The sequence below is a fragment of the Capra hircus genome, chromosome 11 (assembly GCF_001704415.2).
Source record: "Capra hircus breed San Clemente chromosome 11, ASM170441v1, whole genome shotgun sequence".
In the NCBI taxonomy this organism is placed as follows: domain Eukaryota; kingdom Metazoa; phylum Chordata; class Mammalia; order Artiodactyla; family Bovidae; genus Capra; species Capra hircus.
In genome coordinates this window covers 73,698,859-73,718,340 of record NC_030818.1, presented here as the reverse complement: position 1 = coordinate 73,718,340, position 19,482 = coordinate 73,698,859, and the positions used below count along the sequence as shown (strand labels likewise).

Below are 19,482 nucleotides of genomic sequence, written 5' to 3'. Positions count from 1 at the left end.
TGTGCAGAATGACACAGCAGTGAGCGCTGACAGCCCCGAGAGGGGCCGATGAGACAGTTTGCGGAGCCCAGCTGAGGGAAGTCTGGATAAGAAGCCAAGGACAGGGAGCACGGTGCTGGCTGTGGACAGGAGGGGAGGGTGCAGGGCAGCAAGAAAAGGCTACCTCGGGACCAGAGGCCCTCACAAGGCTCTGTTCAGGAAAAACTGGCAGAGACTGTGAGGGCAGAAAGGCTGAGGTGGGACACAGCCAGGTACAGAAGAGGCCTCTAGGAGGGGCCTAGGGTGAGTGGGCCAGACCTGCTGGTTCTGAGCAATCTTCCGAGACCCCACAGACACCTCCATTTAAGAAACAATCACCTATATGTGTGGATACTTGCTGTAAACAGGTGAATTAATGTACATGCCTTATCTAATTGCTGGCTTTTTTCAAAGCTGAATAACAACAAAATATGTGTTTCAGTTTCCAACAAATTTGTTGGTTGTTTTAAAAATCAGACTTGAGAGTACCATTCTATAGATTGTCTTTCTGAATAGAAAACAACATGTCATTCTAGCAGTTGCCAATGGTAAATTTGTTTTTAGCACCAGTCAACTGCTTTTAAATCAGTGTGAGTATGCAGGGGTGGGGGAAAGATACAAGAATATGCACCTTATAGGGAAAGTTGTGAGCAAATGTACAAACTTTAATGACTTTAAATGTTAATGCTGATAGTTTACTGGCAACATTCATCGAGGCATCAAAAATGGCAGAGAAAAATCAGGACAAAAAATTGCTGTTTGGGGAAAAAACTTAATTTTTGATGTTTAGTCTCCCATTTCTTAAAAAAAAAAAAAAAAAACCACCTGAAATTTCCTCCATTGGCCTGAAAGCAGTAAAAGTTGTCCATTAACCTTCCTTTAGGCCAATAAGAGAATGGTCTCACAGGATAAAACAGGAGCCAGAAATAAGGACTGAAGGGGAAACGGAAGAACAGTTAATAACTGTGCTGTACGTGTATGTTAAAAACTGAATATCCCGTCATCCTACTTCATGTACAGTTGAGTTCTAAGATTTGTAAAGTTTTTATACATACTTTCATTGAATAAAAATTTGATTAAATGGGGGGGAAAAAAAAAAAGAAACAATCACCTGGATCACACAGAGAGCAAGGATTCCCAGTGCAACTTAATGTTTGTGAAGGTTGCAACTGAATCTAACCAAGTGTGGTGAATTTAATCTGAGATGGTGCTTTCGGTCAGACTCCACAGAGGCTAAAATGGCACTGTCTTGACTGCGCTGACCAGGTAACTCAGCATTCACAGAGCGGTCGATCATAGAAAGGCGGAGCTTAGAGCAAACCTAAATTGCTATGTGCCTGGCTTGTCTGTGTGCTGCTTTCAGGACCATTCTCTCTGAACCTCAGTTGCTTCATCCATAAAATGGGGGCATAAAGGTGTCTGGTGCCCATTCTGCCTGCTTCTCGGGTTTTTAAGAAGACAGATGAATAAAATGGTTTATCCCCTTGTTGAATTCCCAGAGCCTAGAACAGACACAGCCCTTGGTGGGTTTTCCACGTGCCTCTCAGATGAGAGGAATAACATCTTCCCTGGAAAAAAGAGGGCCCACCAAGCCCCTGGACTTGCCTACAGAACACAGGCCAGACCTAGCTGAGCCTCTGACTGTTCTTGTGTCTGGGCTGACGGGCCTGGAAGGCACAGGCAGCAGCTGGGGTGGGATACTGAGGTGAGTTGGGATCGTTCTGGGCAGCCAAAGGGTCTGGAAGGACTCCCACCACCCAGAAATTCTGGCCTCTGAACTGTTTCTTTAACACACTGCATTTCTTACAGGAGGATTCATCTGATTTTCTAACTTTTGCTCTGAATTAATCAGAGGCATGAAAGCCGGTCAGAGGTTCAGAACAGCACTCAGGAACCAGTCACCAGGCCGCCTGCACAGACTGAAAACAAAGACACCTGACTTTTAAGGCCCACCAGGCCCACCCCCACATCAGCATATGGAGAAAGCCTCTGGGGGCCCCTGATAGGCAACCCCCTACCATCTGGAGACTTGCTGTCATTCCTCACCTTAAGCCACGCACTCTCGGCCCGATGCACAGAGGCGCTCAGTGCATCTTCCCTTGTTGAATTTTATTCAACTCAACACCCCCAAGCGAAGAAGGCAATGGCACCCCACTCCAGTACTCTTGCCTGGAGAATCCCATGGACAGAGGAGCCTGGTAGACTGCAGTCCATGGGGTTGCGAAGAGTCGGACACGACTGAGTGACTTCCCTTTCACTTTTCACTTTCATGCATTGGAGAAGGAAATGGCAACCCACTCCAGTGTTCTTGCTTGGAGAATCCCAGGGACGGGGGAGCCTGGTGGGCTTCTGTCTATGGTGTCACACAGAGTCGGACACGACTGAAGTGACTTAGCAACACCCCCAAGAGGAAGGGATGGAGGACCCTGACACCAGACCATCTGTCCAGTCCTGGTGTGTTGAGAACAGGGAGTCCCTGGGGCCCTGTCCTGAGCCCGTCCCTGGGGCTCAAGTAGGCCTTTGCTGCCCAGTCCAACACTCAGGCCTCAGGTACCCTGGGGTGTGCTCAGGAAGCCAAGTGGCCATGAGACTTGGCAGGAGTCGCAGCCAGGTCTGAGTGACTCTGGCCCATACCCTTTCCATCCGGCCCCGCACACAGCTTTGTGAAAAGCGCGCTATTTTCGGTCGTGTCATTCTTCCGTGATGTAGCGGCATAGCAGGGCAGAGGGAGGCGGTGATACCTTCTGCTCCGGGCCTGCCCACGTTCACACCCATGAGGGAGAGGGGATAATACGCTGAGCAGGGTGAGCAGATGGCTTGGGGCCGTGCCCCTCAAGGAGGCGTATCAAGTGGTTTATTCCCGCATCTGTCAGGGGACCTGTTTCATTCAGTATCCCTGCTGATGGGTTGAGCGAAGGAATGTAAAATATGCTTATCAAATCTGCAAGTAGCATTGAGTTAGGAGGCGTCACTAATACTCTGAAAGGGAAGAATCTGATCCACAATGACTTGGAGCAGCTGGAAAACAGTAACAAATTGAGCAGAACAAGCTTTGAGCCCAGGTTGGTTTCCTCATCTGTCAAGTGAAGGGACTGGATTAGTCAATCCTTCCAGTGGGAATGGGCAGAAATTCTAGGGAGGTGGGCTTTTCGGGGAGTGGGCAGGGGAGGGGCAGGCTAGACTTTCTGCTCTGCTCTTTCCTCACTAGGCCCTTCCAGCTAGTTGACCTCTCCAGCCTAGCGTTCCGCACCTACAAAATGGGGATACTAATACCTCCTTCGCAGCAATGGTAGAACAATTAACTGAGGTAATATATGGAAAGCTGACATGTGCGAGGCACTCAAGAATTGCCAACTTCCTTTGCTCCGCACGTATGGACCAGAACTATTCCCAGAAGTGTCTCCTCCCCACCCCCATGCAAATCCCAGCTCAAGGCCTGCATATGCAGCCATCACTCACTGCTCAGACAAACCTCAACATCTGGCTGGTACCCGCCGCAGTGCGATCCTTAGGAACACTGGGGCTCCATGATCTTTCCAAAATGCAAAACTGATTATGTCACTCCACAGAGCTTAAGCCCTTGTGGAGGGGGCTCGCAGGGCTCAGCGGAATCAGCCCAAGCTCCTTAGCCTGGTAAAGACAGGACCTAGGATTCTGGCTGGCAGCTCCGGCCATTGCAAAACCACCACACCAGGTGCAAATGTGGGCTGCTTCCTCCCTGGGACTTTGACACAGACCCTGGTTTCTGCCACGATTACCTTCCTCTCAGGTTGACCAGCAAACCCTGATTTTTCCAACCTCACCTCCTAGATTCCCTTCCTTCCCCCCCAGGCCCCTCCTCCCATCCCTCTACTAGACTGAGTCTCTGGGTTCTTCCTCTCACAGTGTACCCATTCTCCAATGCTGCAACTGACTGCTGGCTCTCCTCCTGGCCAGGCCATGAGCCCCTCCAAGGAAGGAACTCTCTTATTCACCTTGGCCTCTGTCCCCAGTGCCTCCATTCCTTGCACCTGGCACAGGGCAGGGACTCAAAATACTTGATGAGTAACTCTCACATAGTAGATGCTCAATAAACAAGTCCACACAGAGAGAGAGACACACATGTGCAAATCCACAAACCTGCACCAGTACAACCAAGCAGGAGGCTCAAGGGCTGCTTGATCATTAAAACTGTAAATCAGGCAAGAGGGTGACTAAAATGTACCTTCTTGTCTTAAACATGATCCTGTCACTTCAATTTATATAACCCTTTACAGGTTTCAAAGCCCCTTCGCATTTGGAGGTCTGTTAGATGAGGCAGTTATCATCAGGCTCTCTCAACTTCTGAGGCTAGGATTTGACCTACATTTTAACACAGCTCACTGGATGGATTATTTTAAGCCACATACAACTTCTCATTCTGAGGAGCTGGGCCATGACGATAATAATCTCTCGCATTTGTATAGTACGTGGTAATTAACAAAGCATTTTCACATACGTTATTTCATTTTATTCTTATGCCTTACAGAAAGTAGAGCTTTTTTTTTTTTTTTTTTTTTTTTCCATTACGCAGGCGGGAAATCTGAAGCTCAGAGTGGTTCTTTCAGAGATCAGAGAGCCAGCAAGGAAGGCCTTAAGAACCAAAATTTAAATCTTTTCATTCCCAGCCCCTGGATCTTTCCACAACAACATGCCACGATACCCCCCTCTGCTGTGTGCCCCTGGCACGTGTACATATGTGTGACATGAGCAGGCAGGAAAGCCAAGGTAAAGGTATGTGCTGGCATTCACACATACACACATCCGCACACACTTATCTCAGGGGCCTCATGCCTAGACAGGGACCCCTCCTGCTAAGAGAGAGCACATCCCACGAGGCCCTCGCCCAGAGATAGCCAGCCAGACACACGTGCTCCTTTTGGAACGCACACCGGATGCTACCAACCCGGCATCCACTGAGCAGATGTCTCAAGTTGGTGTTTGAGTTGAGGGGATGAACTTGCCGGATCTAGCCAGCCACTTGCCCGGGCCCCCCTGGGACAAGAAGCATGTACCAGCCTTTGCCAGCTGGCTGGCCGGCCTCCCAAGACCTGTCTGTGGTCGTTGAATTCAGTGAAACGAATTGGCTTCTCTGGCAGGCAGAGTCCGTTCTGGGCACCTGAGTCCCCAGCCTGTAGAGCTACGGGCACAGGACCCCCACCCCCACCCCCACCCCCGGGCCACCCCACACACGCTCATGCACACGCACACGCCCAGCAGGCCCAGGCCAGGCCACGGAGAGGTGGCCTCAGGGCGAGCTTCAGGAGGCCGGACGGGAGGGCAGACAGCGGACACTACTGTGGGTGCTCACACTTCCACACAGTCCTCCTGGGCCCCCTCCTCCCTGCTCTCAGTCACCTCCCAGAGCTCAGCAGTCCTCTGTTCCAACAATCCAACAATATTCAACAAGCATTAAACCGACTGCTCGGTGGGCTTCGTGTAATAATTATTGATGAAGGTGTTCCACGGCTTCCAAAAGGATCCAGTCCTGGGCGGGCAGCGGCCGTGTCCTGTGCGCCCCTCCCACCCTCAGAGCTCCTGGGCACTTGCACACCATGGCTTCTCCCAGGTCCTTCACACCCCATGCTCCATGCTGGGGCCTCACTGCCTTCCAGAAGAGAAACTCCTCCAATATACACCCAGCCCACCGCAGCCCGGCCATGCCCACCCTTGCAGTCCTAGGGCTGCCATGAGGCCAGGCCTGTGGATGAGCTCAGAAACATTTATTGTGCACCTACTGTGTACTGGATATAAAGATAAGCAAATAGGGAACTCAGTTCAGAGCGGGAGACACCACCTAAACACACAAGGGCCTGCGCTGTGCTGAAGGCTGGATGGAGCACGGCCACTCGGCTAGCTGCCACCCCTGCGGGCCCCAAGCACCTCTGCCCTCACCCCTTCAGCAGCCCACCCAGGTTCTGCACAGCCCACCATCTCATCCCTGCCCCACCAGCCACCCTCACTTCGTGGACAGAAAGAATCCAGGTAAAACCACTCTGCCGCCATGTGACCTTTACCAAATTTCTCAGCCTCTCTCAGCCTCAACTTCTCACCTGTAAAAATGGGGATAATGACAGTGGGCACCTCCAGCTACCGTGAGGATTAAGTGAGGAAATTGCCAGGTACAGGTAATTCCTCTAGACTCTGCCTTTCCATGCTGTGCGTGTGCTAAGTGGGGTGATTACAAGTGAGAGCCCTCATTGCTCTGTGGCCCTCCATAAGGGCAGCTTCAGGCCAGGTCCAGTCCTTGTGCCCAGCCCAGGTGCCAGAAAGGAAGGGCATCACCCCACTTTACACTCTCCCTGGGACACCCTCTCCTGCTCAGCCCCCTGCCAGCCCTCTTCGCTCCACAGAACTGAGCTCGGCTTCCCCACCCATGGCCCCTCATGGAGCCTCCAAAGATAGCAGAGCCGCTGCCATTGGATTTGCGTTCATCCCGCAACTTCCCTCGGTTTTGCTTCTGCTCAGTGGGTGACAGAAGGGGCCAGGGGCGCTCAGGGTGCTTAAACCCACACCACTCACAGCCTCATCTGTACCATCCCCATTCTTCTCCCAGGCCCTCAGTCCTCAGGGCTACAGTAGATCTTGGGCACCAAAGTGCAGATAGGGCAGTAGGCAGAGAGACAGGCAAATGGGGAGAAAGGTAAGAAGGTAGATAGACAGACAGCTAGTTAACTATACAAGATAAATGATAGAAGACTCAATCTGTTACAGGGCCCTATGTTAACCACTCACACACACTGTCTCCTGGAAACCTCACATTTCAATGCTCAGCAGTCATGTAGGTGAGTCCACATTGAAACACAGGCCTGTCTCCAGAGTCCAGCTGATCCCTGCTCAAGACTGAACTGACTGCAAATTTAAATGCGACAAGTGGTAGCAGCTAACTTCGAGAAGCTGAGAGAGCCTGAACCTACAATGGAGGTCCCGGTCAGCTCTGGGGCGGCTGGGGGCGGGGAGGGCACTATTTACATCACTCCATGCCTGAGCATCTAATCAACTCTACTGAGCTAAAAATGGACATTTTTTATTATCCGTGGACTGTTATTATTAGCTGTGTTCCTGAAGAGATAAGGGTATTTCTGCCTTTTCTGGAACTGTTTAAATGTGTAAGAGGGAAGGCTATTTCGGCCACCCCTATGGTGACAATTATAAAGCAAAGAGCTGGCCCTGAGTGACCATGTGCAATTTAAGTGCACTAAAGGGAAGGCATGCCTGGGGGCGGGCACCAGACCTGTGGACCAGCAAGAACAGCTGAGCCTGGAGTCAGGGGAACCCCACCCAAGGATGCACTTGAAGCTCACAAGCCAGAGCTCAGGAAGTCAGTGCTTGCCAGGCCTCTGGGTTGGACTTAGGTGAGGAGGGAGAAGCCCCCTTCATGGCGCTGGCCATATGTGTGTATATATACACATGTATGTAAACACACACATACACGCATACACAGGCACACCTGCTGTGCTCCCCAGCACAAACACATATCTCCCCACCACCTCCACTGGCGCTTCTCCTAGCCAGCAGGAGAGGGCAAACTGTCCAAGGAGGAGCCTCCCTCCTCCGAAGGCAGGCATGGCTTACCCATCCTTGTATCTTCCTATCCCCTTCCCTTTGCTAGATCCTCCAGGGAGGTCTATTCAGTTCACCCAACAGACTCGGGGAGCCCTACTATGTGCCAGGTACTCGGAAAAAACCCAAGTTTGAAGAGAAAGAAAAGAGGGAAGGCAGAAGGGAAAGAAGCAACATGTATACAGCAGTGTCTTTACACAGAAGAGCATGTATTGGGTGCATATGTGTGTGTGTGTGTACGTGCATATGTGTGTGTGTGTGTGTACATGCACACGTGCGCACATGTACCCAGTCGTGCATACTAGCCTGCACACATGAGCTCCTGCTAGGGGTGAGTACCCCCAACATCCATCCCAGGGCAAGAGCACGGCTACGCAGAGAAAAGTGTTCTCTGACCATCCCAACTTTTAGTCTAAATAAACATTCTTTAACTTGCAGCAGAAGAAACGTGGCTAGGACCACGGAATATCACAGCAGGGAGGCAACATCCACTCTGTTCACCCTTCACATGGGTCGCAGCCTGAAAGGCTCAGAAGCCTGGGTTATAATCCCAGCACCACCATTTGCTAGCTCTGTGGCCTTAGACAAGTGACCTGACCTCTCTGAGCATCAGTTTAGTCTTTAATAAGACAGTGTTGGAAATAACAGAGCCTATCTTGGGGAACAGTTGTAAGAAGGCAAGCGCAGAGCTTAAGAGAGCACCTGGCAGACAGTCAGCACTCAATGCATCTGTTAGGTTTCTGAGGCCAGAGGAGAAGGGGAGCAGGAAGATGAGGGGCCCAGCTTGGGGCCTGGACTCCTTGTGAGACACTGATTCACATTTGAGGATCCGAGGAGGCCCTTCCAGCCCCGAGGCTTGGAACACTCTTGGTCCCCTGCCCTGTTTCTCTGCCCCACCTTTCCCCTCCAAGCGGGACCTAGAACCCCATCTCCATGATTCCCTCTGAGCCAGGACCCAGGTTCCTGGCCTTCCTGCAGTTCACCTCCCCCTCCCTTCTCTGTGGCCACATTTACCCAGCTGACCCTTCCTGGCCAGAGTCCCAGAGCTCAGCACCCCTTCCAAGCCCGCCTCCTCCCAGTCTCCCCAAGCAGCCCCGTCCCTGTCCAGCACACGGATGGTAAGGTGAGGGAGGCTGCAGGGAGAAGGGACGCTGGGCAGGAGCCAGAAGGACACCAAATAACGCAGACCTCTCTGCTCTCAGCCTACCGCCCCCAGCGCTGCGCCCTGACTGCTTGATCCGGGCTCTGGGATTGCTCTCCAGTGAAGGAGTCTCGTCCACTCTCATTTTTCTCTCTGTCCTATCCATAAGGTATTTTCTGAGCATCTGCTCTGAGCTAGTCAGGCCTTGAGGATCCACCCCAATGACAGTATTGGGGTCCTGCCCTCCAGGGGCAGTGGCAGGGCTGGATATGATTCACACCGGTACTTCTCAAGTCCCCTAGAGGGCTGGTTAAAACAAGGATCGCTGGGTTCTCCCCAGAGCTTCTGATTCAGCAGGTCTGGGGTGGGGCCTGAATATCTGCATATCTAATGCTTCCAGGTATTGCTGGTATTGCTGGTTTATAGACCACAGTTTGAGAACTGCTGATTCTCTCTGTAATTCAAGGCGGACTGAAGCCAGGGCTTTGATCAGAAAGGAGGAGAGAAGCTTAGGGAAAGGGCACACCAGGCAGAGGAAGCAGCATAAACTGCTGGTTTACTTCCTGGCCTGGTAGCTCCAGGAAGCACTGGAGTGAAAGGTGCAGGGAGGCGTGGCCGGTGGGGAGGGAGGGGGAGGTGGGAAGGGCACGTGGGGCCGGGCGGCGAAGGGGCCAGTGGGCAGCCACACCCCTGCCCTCTGGCTCACCAAACAGCTCCTTTGTGCCAGGCGCCCCTGGAAACTCTGCCAGGTTCCTTGGGCTCTGGCCCAAACCCATCTTCCCCTCTGCAGCCACGCGGCACCCCTGCCCCAGGCCTGGCTTTCACGGGCTGCCGTGAGTGGCTGTCAGCATCTCTGCCCGCCCTCCCAGGGCGGCTCCTGGAGCCAGGAGAGCCAGCCTTGAGGTGCCAGGGAGATGTGCCAGGTGAGCCAGCATGCACACCGGGGAGGAGCGCCCGCCATGCCCCAGCCCCTGTCTATCAGCTCCTTCTATCAGCACCAGGCGCTTGGGCCTGTGTGTGTGTTTGTTGCCTCTTGAGCCAGAGCAGTTACTATGGGTAGATAATAATAGCAATCGTAATCCCTCATAATTGGACCAGACTTTGCTGTTTGCAGGGCACTCCATGCCTGTGACCTCATCTGACTTCCACTACCACCCTATAAAACAGGCACAGTAAGAGTTACTATCCCCATTTTACAGCTGAGCAAATGCAAGCCCAGAGGGCCTGAAAGTCCCATCTCCAGGAAATGACATCCGCAGGCCTGGGGCCCGGGACTTGGGACTCTCTGGCCAGTGCTTTTTCTCTGTCCTGAACTGTCATGATAGCGAGCCCATCTGCTGCTCTCCCTGGGGGCTCTGCTGCCCGGGGAAGCCCTGGCCAGTAACGGGAGGAATGTGGCCTGTCTGCCCCGTCTCCTTCATCTGTCGGAGGCAGCTGACCACCGACTGCAGGTGCATGGACACAGAGCAGTGTCAGCACCAGCCAGGAGGGGAGGGGGTCAGGGTCAATGGAGGAGCAAAGCCAAGCCCAAGGAGGGAAGGGAATTAGTCATGGCCACAGCTGCGGATCAAGAGCACAGGTGGCCGCAGGTGGCCTTGGCTCTTTGACGGCAGGGTGTGGGTCTGCTATGGTCTGAGTCCTCGGTGGGAGGAGCCCAGAAAGCCCATGGGATCAGAAAGAAAGGGACTGACCTGCAGCCCCTAGGCGCCCCAGCAGGTGGGCTGCAACATGCATTTTGTCCCCAGCTTGGAGGCACACACGGCCCCTCATCCTAAGGCACTCTACTGGATTCTGGGCTGGGAAGGCAGGTTTCTGGGCTTCATGCATGCACATGTGTGTGTGTGTGTCCATACCAGGACCCACACAGGTGGGGCAGAAGACCGGGCTCTTATCCGGACTCACCACTGATTAGCTGGGCCCAGCTTCCTCGTCTACAAACCAGGACCATCTGTCCTTGCCCCATTTGTTTCAAGGGCTGTCCTCAAGGACCAAATGAATGGAAATTACCCAGAAAACAGAAACTGGCTCTAAGAATGAGCAAGCCTCAGAAGGAGCCAAGCACACACGGTGGGAAGAGTAGGCAGGAGCAGGTCTCGGAACTGCAGCTGATCGCGGTCCCCAGAGCTGCCGCTCCTCAGAGGGCTCAGGGGCCCCATGCCTGGTGTCAGGTGTCCCCCCGGTTCCAGAAAGACCAACTGTGCCCCATGAGCACACCCTGCTACTCCCAGCTACCACCTAGCACCACCACCCCTTACTCCCGCTTAGGAAAAGGAGAGCAGGCAGAGGACACTGCGGGGACCAGCCCGGGCCTGCCAGCTGGGACGCCCCAGGAAGGCCGTGGCTGGCACGGCTTCCCTGCCAGGGTGGAGGCGGGGCCTGCCATCCCTGGGGATTCTAGTGGCTCTGCCGACAGGTGGACATGGCTTGGTGAGGTCCTCAGCTAGCCAGTCAGGACTCAGCCGGGACTCCCACTAGTCTGCAGGGATCTCTTCTAACTGGCTTGGGCCCATCCTAGAGTTCAGCAGAAGGGAGAACAGGTCACTCCTCTTGGGGCCCTAAAAACAAGGACGTCACTGGCTCTAGGGCCAGAAGTGACGCCTACTCAGAGCCAGGGTGGGGTGGGGGCGGGAAACCAGTGTCTCTACCGTGGCTGGTGCCACCCTGAGCTCACCGCACCCCATGCCCCGCGGTGAGCCGGCTGTGTGTGAGGCAGGGGGAGTCCTCACCAGGCCTCCCATCTACAGAGCTCCTTGAACTTGTCTTTGGCCTCCCCAAAGCTACTAACCCCTCGGGCAAACAGAGGCCACTAAACCAGGTAAAATGACTAAGGACACACAGCTAATTAAGAGGCCGATTCAGAAAGGAAGCCAGGTTTGGGGCCCCTGCCAGCCCAACCCCTAACAATCACACAGACCTGGGGTCTGAAGTTCAGCTCAAACACCGCGGAGGGGTGGGGGTGGGGGCTTAGAGACCAGCTCCTGGAGCCTGACCTCCAGTATTTAACGTCTTTACACCTTAGTTTGCTTATCACAAAAGAAGGAGACTCCTTCCTCCCTACAGCCCCATATGGAGATGAGCAATGCGGTCCAGCGCCCAGCACTAACCCCCATCCCCGTACAGCCAGCCGCTCACCTTGCGCTCCTCCTCCCGCTCCAGAGCGGAGCCGCTGGTGTCCCCGGGGCCGCTGGCGGGCATTGCGGGCAGCTGGGCGGTGGGAGGCAGGCTGGGGCTGCACGGGGCTGGGGGACTGCTGGGCTTTGGGGAAGGAATTATCGTGGTCTTGGTAAGCAAGAGTTACAACTTAGACATAGATCCAGGTGCGGAGAGGAAACCCTGGGGAACCGCGGCCTCAGGCTGCCAGTGGGGTTGGGCTTCCAGTGACTCCACCTGTGGAAGAAGAAAAGAGAAGAGGGGTCAGCAGGGCAGGCACTCCCCGCAACCCAGGCCCTCCCACTTGACCCCTAGTCCCTCCCGGAGCCAGCCCCTCAGCTTCAGGGAACCCCCCACCCCCCAGCCTGTGAAGCCTGCCCCTCCAACCTGACTCTTCTTCACGGCTGCTGGCTGGATCCGGCACCCTAGGGGCCAGGGTAAATCGAGGCAGCCAAGTTGGCAGCAGGGCCCTGCCTGGCTTTCCTCGGGGGGCCCACCACCTGCCTCCGAGGCAGCGATGGGACGACAGTCTCCCCCGGGGCCTCCGCACGGCTGTGGCACAATGGGGCTAACAGCTGCCTCCCGCCTCCTCCCGTGTCTTCATTCACGTCTGTTCTTTCCTTTGAAAGCTTCCCGCAGCCTCCCTCCCACCCCTAACCACCCCCCTGGGAAATCCCAGAGGTCTCCAGCCTGGCTACATTTTCCTCTGATCTGTCCTCCCCGCACCCCCACCCCCACACCGCTCCCCCCACGTGGAGGAAGTGAGCGGCAGTCACAGGATGTAGTGAAATGAAAGTCACCTCACTTCAGGACGGGCGCCTGGGCCCAGAGAAAGCTGAGGTTGAACTCGGGGGCTGCGGCTGGGCTGAAGGCCTAGGTCTGCAGAGCTGTCGTGGGGACGCCCTGTGGGCGGGAGAGGCTGTAGCCGCAGCCCCGCCGAGGGAGGAGGCCAGGCCGCTCTGCCCCTCCACCCCATGGACCGGCCCCATCTGCCCTCAGAAACTGGTGGGCTCCAAGGGGCCCTGCAAAGGCACACAGCTGAATTTTAGGGGCTTTTCAGTCTCCCTGCTTCAGGTGTGGGCCTCAAGTCAGCAAACTAACAAAGCCTGGGCCCCACCCCACCACAGGCCTCAGCTGGGGGTGGGGGTGCTGTGGCTTCACCACCCCCTCTTCACTCGGAGGAGACACTGAGTTCTCCTGGGCCAAGCCCCTGCCTCCAGTGCGCCAGCCAGGACGGGGAGGGGACTGGCAGGAGGAGGAAAGTGGGAGGCAGGCTGGATCGAGGCCCACCCACACCCTTCCCCTTCCAGTTCCCGGTTCTGCTTCCCCCACTCCCCCTCCCTCCAGGGCTTCTTCTCCCATCCCCCTCCAGCCAGGGCTCCCTGGAAAACCAGGAACCAGAGAAGGCGCAGGCTTGGGTCTCCCACGGGTGCAGCCCCTCCCCAGGGATGGGCGTTGGGGGCCGGGTGGTGTGGAGGGGAAGCTGGCACTAAGAGGGACCTCCTTAGGGCTAGGACAGTAGGGGCCTCTGTAAGTTAGAGCCTGGACGGGCTGAAGATGCTCCCAACCCCCCACCCCCACCCAAGGGGAGCCCTGAGGAAGCCGCAGGTAGTCCACAGACACCTGAGCTGAAGAACGTGTGTGTGCCGTTAGCTGCTGGCACAGTGGGTGCAGAAGCAAGAGCAGGTCTGGGTGTCCCATGCTGTGCGAAGCCCAGAATGGGCCCTCCTCTTCGGGCAGCCACGAGTATTATTACCATCTCCACGAGTGGTTACTACCATCTATAGGAGTATCACTACCGTCTACTGTAGAATCTAAGGTTGCAGAAGGCTAGGGCTTATCTGAGCTCCAGAGTCAGAACAGAGGCTTGAACCCAGATCACCAACTCCAGAGCTCTCAGGGCATCTCTATAAAGCTCCATCCCCCCAGCTCATACCAACCCTCAGAGACAACCCCAGGAACCCATCAGACACCGGTCCGACCCAGAACTCCACAGGACTTCCACCCATCATTAGCCAGCAAGTCCCCCTCAAACCCACTCCTTGTTTGTTAGTACAAACATCCCCCAGTCACCCGTCATAACCAAAAGCTTCAAAAAGGAGGTGGAAGCCGAGAGAGGCAGAGTCTGGTTGGGAAGAACACTGACCCCAGAGTTAGCAGAGGTGGCTCTAATCCGGACTCGGGCTCCTCTTGCCCTTAGTTTCCTCATCTGTAAAAGGGAAGCATTGGGCTGATCTTCAAGAACCAGGTCTTCCAGCCCTGTCCTGCCAAGCTGCTGGAGGCCCCAAGGGTAAACGGTGGGAGCAGACTGAGGGAGAGGAGGGTCTGGGTGTCTCTGTGAGCCCCGAGGGCCTAGCATGAAGTCCATGCAGAGCTGGGCACCAAGTACATTAGGGACAGAGAACCCTCTCTAGGAAATTTGTTTCAATGCTGCCCTGAGAGCTAGAAATGTCCAGGGGTTTCTGTTAGAAAAAGCACTGGTGACAAGAGGAAGGAAGCTAGAGGGGAAAAGCAGAACATCACAGGGTGTTGACCCTGAGGGCAGACACCCCGGAAAGGAAATGCTCGTCCCCCTCACCCTCCCCTGCTCACCCGCCTGAGCTGCACACTCTGTCCACACAGCAAACACAGCTGACCTGGGTCAGCCTTTTGGCTCCTTTGCATAACTTGATGGAACAGCCTTGTCAGTAAGTGTCCCTCCGAGTCAGCCAGCATCATTGAAAATCACCCAGCACAGGGCCGGGCAGGCCAGGCACTGCAGAGCTCTGGGGCCCACTGGGGCGGCCAAGGTCCAGGCCTGGACACGGTGCTGCCCGCCTGTCCTTAGAAGCTTCCTTCTTCTCCCAAGCAGCCTTGCTGAGGGGAGGGACCTGCTCCTCAGCCCACGGTCCCAACGCAGCAGCATGTGTCCATCATGACATGACCGCCCTGGTTCCCAAGCACCCTCCTCACCAGTGCCAAGGCTGCACCACCAAACCACCACCACCAGAGACCCTTGCCAAGAACCCTCCCACCAAGATTCGTTGCTGTTGCTTAATCGCTGAGTGGTGTCTGACTCTTTCGGGACCCCGTGGACTGTGGCCTGACAGGCTCCTCTGTCCATGTGATTTCCCAGGCAAGAATCCTGGAGTCGGTTGCTGTTTCCTTCTCCAGGGGATCCTCCCAATCCAGGGATCGAACTGGCATCTCCTGCATTGGCAGGCAGATTCTTTACCACCGAGCCGCCAGGGAAGGCCCACTACCGTGATAGGCAGCTTTTATTTTCTCCTTTATACTGCTAAAGTTAAGAGTGACCATGAATAATGTTTACAAGAGCTTTTCAACAATTGCTTTGAGGAATCCTACAGGAAAGTATCTTGGTATCACAGCTGACATGGTCACCGTCATCACTGCTCCAGCTACAAAACTGTTATGGAAAAAGATTGGGATTCTGAATACACACACCCAACTGCCCAAATATGCGATCTTCTAAATCCAATATGGGAGAAAGATTGTTTAAGACACAAATTCACAAGACTGGGCTGAACAGAGAGGAGACACCACCAACAGAATGTGGGGGTCTGGAAAGCAGATTTGTGGCAGGCAAATTTCAGATAGCACATGACAAGTGATTTATGACAGAGTCCTTTAAAGACACTTGGAATGACAGCACCACGGATCATCCGTGGGACCAGGGGCGAAGAGAAGGTATGTGTGGAAAAGATCAAATGAAAGAAGTTAAAATCTAGATACACTTCCACCCTAAAGTCTGAAGGTTTTCTCTCTGGAGAGCACCAGACAGAAGGTCTTTGCATAGAGTCGTCCAGCACAGCTGAGAGCAAGAATAATAAATCAAAACCAAGGAGATGACAACTTCCCTGGTGATCCAGTGGCTAAGACTCCCAGTGCAGGGGACCTGGCTTCTATCCCTGGTCAGGGAAGGAGATCCCACAAGCTGCACTAAGAGTTCACAAGCTACAATTAAAGGTCCTGCATGCAGCAACCAAGATCAAACATCCCAAGTGCTGCAACTAAGACCTGGTGCTGTCAAATAAATGCAAAAACACAAACCCAAGGAGATGAAGGGTATTTTCAATGCTGATGTTGAATACCTCAGGCTAGTCGCTCACTGGGTTCCTAGAATACCAGGAGCCAGACCCCTACCTTCTCTTCAGCAGAATCTTATCAGTGCAAGAAGAAAGGTCTAAGAATACAGATACCGGCAACCAGAACCCAAATGGTTTCCAAGTGGCTTGTTTACATCAGCCAACGTGGATCTGCAAATGAACCAGCTTCTAATCTGTATTTCAGTCCCCTGTTATTAATCCTGCAAGGACAACCAAGGACCACTAGCTATCCGAGGGAAGCCTCCTAACTTGGAGTGCTGTCACAACCATGCTCCCTACCCCCCAGGGCCGTCTTTTTAACCAGACAGAACTACAGGTGTGACTAGCTGTTCTTACTCTATGGTCTGGATTCAGGAGCTGAATGGATTTGGATTGAAATGGAGATCTGTCGTGGGCAATGTGCTCCAAACAGGGGAGTAAACCGAGCAAGAAGACATGAGCTCCAGAAAACAGGAATTCCAACCAGAAGGAAAGTGAAGGGAATGCCAAGGAAGACCACAGAAAGAAGTCAGTGAAGAGCAGCTACACTGTGCCGTAAGTTCTGAGAGCACATAACTCAAAAAATGGAACTGAAACATAATACTTGCTGTGACTGCCCTTGTGGAAAGCCATACAGATAGCTATTAGCAGGTGCGGCAGGTATGGGCAAAAGGTATAAAGAAAATAAAGCTCATAAAGAGGCAAGGTAATTAGTCACTTCAGGAGGAAAAAAGGAAACTATGGTAGTACAGTATAAAGCTCAGCTGTGAATAGTTGTATTAGTTGATTTAACAAGTGTGTGTGTGTATACATAAAACATACAAATGAGTGCATGTTTGCATGCATGCATGTGGATGTACACATATTACATGGTGTATTAATTTCCTATTGCTCCTGTTGCAAATTACCAGAAAGTTAATGGCTTAAAAAAACACAAATTTGTTTCCTGAAGTTCTGGAAGTCAGAAGTCTAAACAAAGTCCAAAATGGTTCTTGTCACTGGGCTGAAATCAAGGTGCTGGCAGACAGTATTCTTTCCTGGAGGCCCTGGGGAGAATCCATTTTCTTGACTTTTTCAGCTTTGGGAGGCAGCTCACATTCCTTGGCTCCTGGCCCCCTTCCATCCTCAAAGTCAGTGATGGCTGGTCTTTCTCCCATCGCACTACTCTGACCTGCCTGCCTCTGCCTCTCATGTTCAAAGACCCTGATGGTGACACTGGGCCCACCAAGGTGATCCAGGATGAATCTCCCCAGCTCAAGATCCTTTGCTTAATCACTTCTGCAAAGGCTCTTTTGCCACACGAGGTGACACGTGTACATGAGGTTCACATGTGGATGTGGCCACATCCTAATCCCCTGAATTTTTGTGGAGCCATTACCTGCCTGCTACACACATACATATATTATTTTATGCATAAGACATTTTTGATAGAACATGGTAAGGTACTATTAATAGTCTGCCTACCATGAGAGCTGTTTAGGAGGATGGCAGGGTAGAAAGCCATGGCTGGCCATATAATAGAGTTAAGTTCTTATTTACTACATAGGAAATCAATGGAAAAGGTCTAGAATGGAAGAGTCGAAAATACGCATATTACTCAGATCCACGAGCTGTAAAATTGCTAGAAGAAACAGCTAAAAGTGGTTGCCTCTGAGAGGAAGGTGGAAGTAGGCGAGGAACAAGTGCATTTTTGTGAAGAGATGTTAGTCCTGTCTGACTTCTTAAATTACACACATGTACCACTGTGAAGAAAATAAAGAGTAATTTTTGAAAAGAGAGAATGGGTTTGGGAATGAGGACTTACATCACAGCTGCAGCCATCAGGTGGGCTTGGCCTCCATCCTCCTCCGTAAGAGTGCAGCTAAGTCCTTCTACCTCTATTACTCTATGAAACCATCACGTCCCACGGAATAACCATCATCAGCTCCTCACACCCACACAGAGTTCCATCATCAGCTCTAAAAGTGGTACCTCCCTCCTCACCCCACCACCACACCCCTCACGAAATGTTTAATTCTCCCAGCATCATTTCCACCAAACCCTGCCCATGCATGGCACAGCTCACCTCCCTTACATTCCTCCCAAACTGCATCTCCATGTGCCATGGCTGCCCACATCCCTAACCATGACGCCGCTTGCTCATCAGTCCATCTCAGACCCAAGACCCACAACTCAACCGTCTCCTTCCCACACCCTCCTGCTGTTCAGCTCCCGCCTCTGCCACCACACTGTCCCCAGTGCCATCCCTACCCTCTTCACCAACCCCAATGCCATCAGCACCCCCGGGCCATTCACCCGAAAGTCTCGCCTCCAAGCCTTCTCCAATCAGCACCCACTAGACAGTCACCCAAGTCTCACCTCAACAAGGGCCAGCATGCAATTATCCTCTTCCAGAAACAAAACCATAACAGCCCACAAACCCAAATTCTCCATCAGAAATGATCCTAACATGATCACCGTAAGGATAGACCACCCTGCTCCATCTCGAATCCTGTATGTGAACTGCAGACAAATATCTAACCATCTTGGCACCAGGTTCCTTCTTCACCCCTCAAGCTCGTAGTCCACTCTTCTTGTAGTTGACTTCACTGATTTGGGTCTATCTGGTTCCTATCCTCTCCTTCCCAGGGGGTTTTGTGGTGTTTGCACTGACCCCACCCTCAACCCTAGTCACAGAGTAAGCATGTGACCTGGCAGGGCCAACCAGAGGCCCCCCAGGAGCGTTTTAGTGCAGTGGAAAGATACTAACAATGATAGGATGTGAGTCAGGGGCTGCTGGCTGTGTTGGAGAAAGCCTGCCTGAGGGATGGAGATAGAGGGCTGGAACGCTGAAGTCACTGTCTGGGGGCCCCTGGATCCAGTTGTACCTGAAGGCTGGTCATCTCTGAACCTCCCCTGAGTAATGTGAGACTTTCCCTACTTTGGTGTGAGTGAGTCTGTGCCTTGTGGCTGACGGCCATACGCTGACTCATACACTAATCTCAACCTCCTAAAGTCTTACCTGGAAGGCCTGACTGCATGGGTTCAAATTCTGGCTTAACTAGCAACAACTTTGCAACTTGAGGCATACCTGTACCTCAGTTTTCTCAGCTATAAAATGGGGAAAATGACACTTGCCACTTCACAGGCCTGTTGTGAGAATTAAAATGAGATGCATTAAAAATGGTTAACAGGGAATTCCCTGATATCCAGTGGTTAGGACTCTGTATTGCCACTACAGGGGGCCCAGGTTCCATTCCCTGGCCAGGGAACTAGGATCCAGCAAGCTGGGTGGTATGGCCAAAAAAGAAGAAGAATGGATGAAATAACATTAAAATTATTACTTAAAAAAAAAAAAAACGCTAACTAGAGTGCCTGACACAAAGAAAATACTCAATAAATTTTAACAATTATTGGTCCCTGACTAACCAAGCCCACAGTTTTCTCTCTCCTTTGTTGACATCCCTGGAGTGCCTGTGAGTGTACTTCACTTAGACAGGAGCTCATACTGATTACGATTCTTACAAC

The 19,482-nt window shown here is 53.0% G+C and overlaps 1 protein-coding gene across 8 annotated transcripts in view; it reads right to left on the bottom strand.

Moving 5' to 3' along the window:
- Positions 1–19,482, bottom strand: part of DNMT3A (DNA methyltransferase 3 alpha) — a 104,354-nt gene that overhangs the window by 65,848 nt on the left and 19,024 nt on the right. For 5 of the 8 annotated variants that reach the window (XR_001918835.1, XR_001918834.1, XR_001918836.1 and 2 more), the window contains exon 2: positions 11,873–12,127. Coding sequence is in view for 5 of the 8 variants with exons in the window: in XM_018055548.1 (XP_017911037.1) it covers positions 11,873–11,935 (63 nt within the window). In the remaining 3 variants the exon portion in view is untranslated. Of the gene's footprint in view, positions 1–11,872; positions 12,128–12,690; positions 13,155–14,036; positions 14,100–17,779; positions 19,165–19,482 lie in introns of those variants that run through there. The other 3 variants (XM_018055549.1, XM_005686941.3, XM_018055551.1) reach the window with 3 other exon arrangements.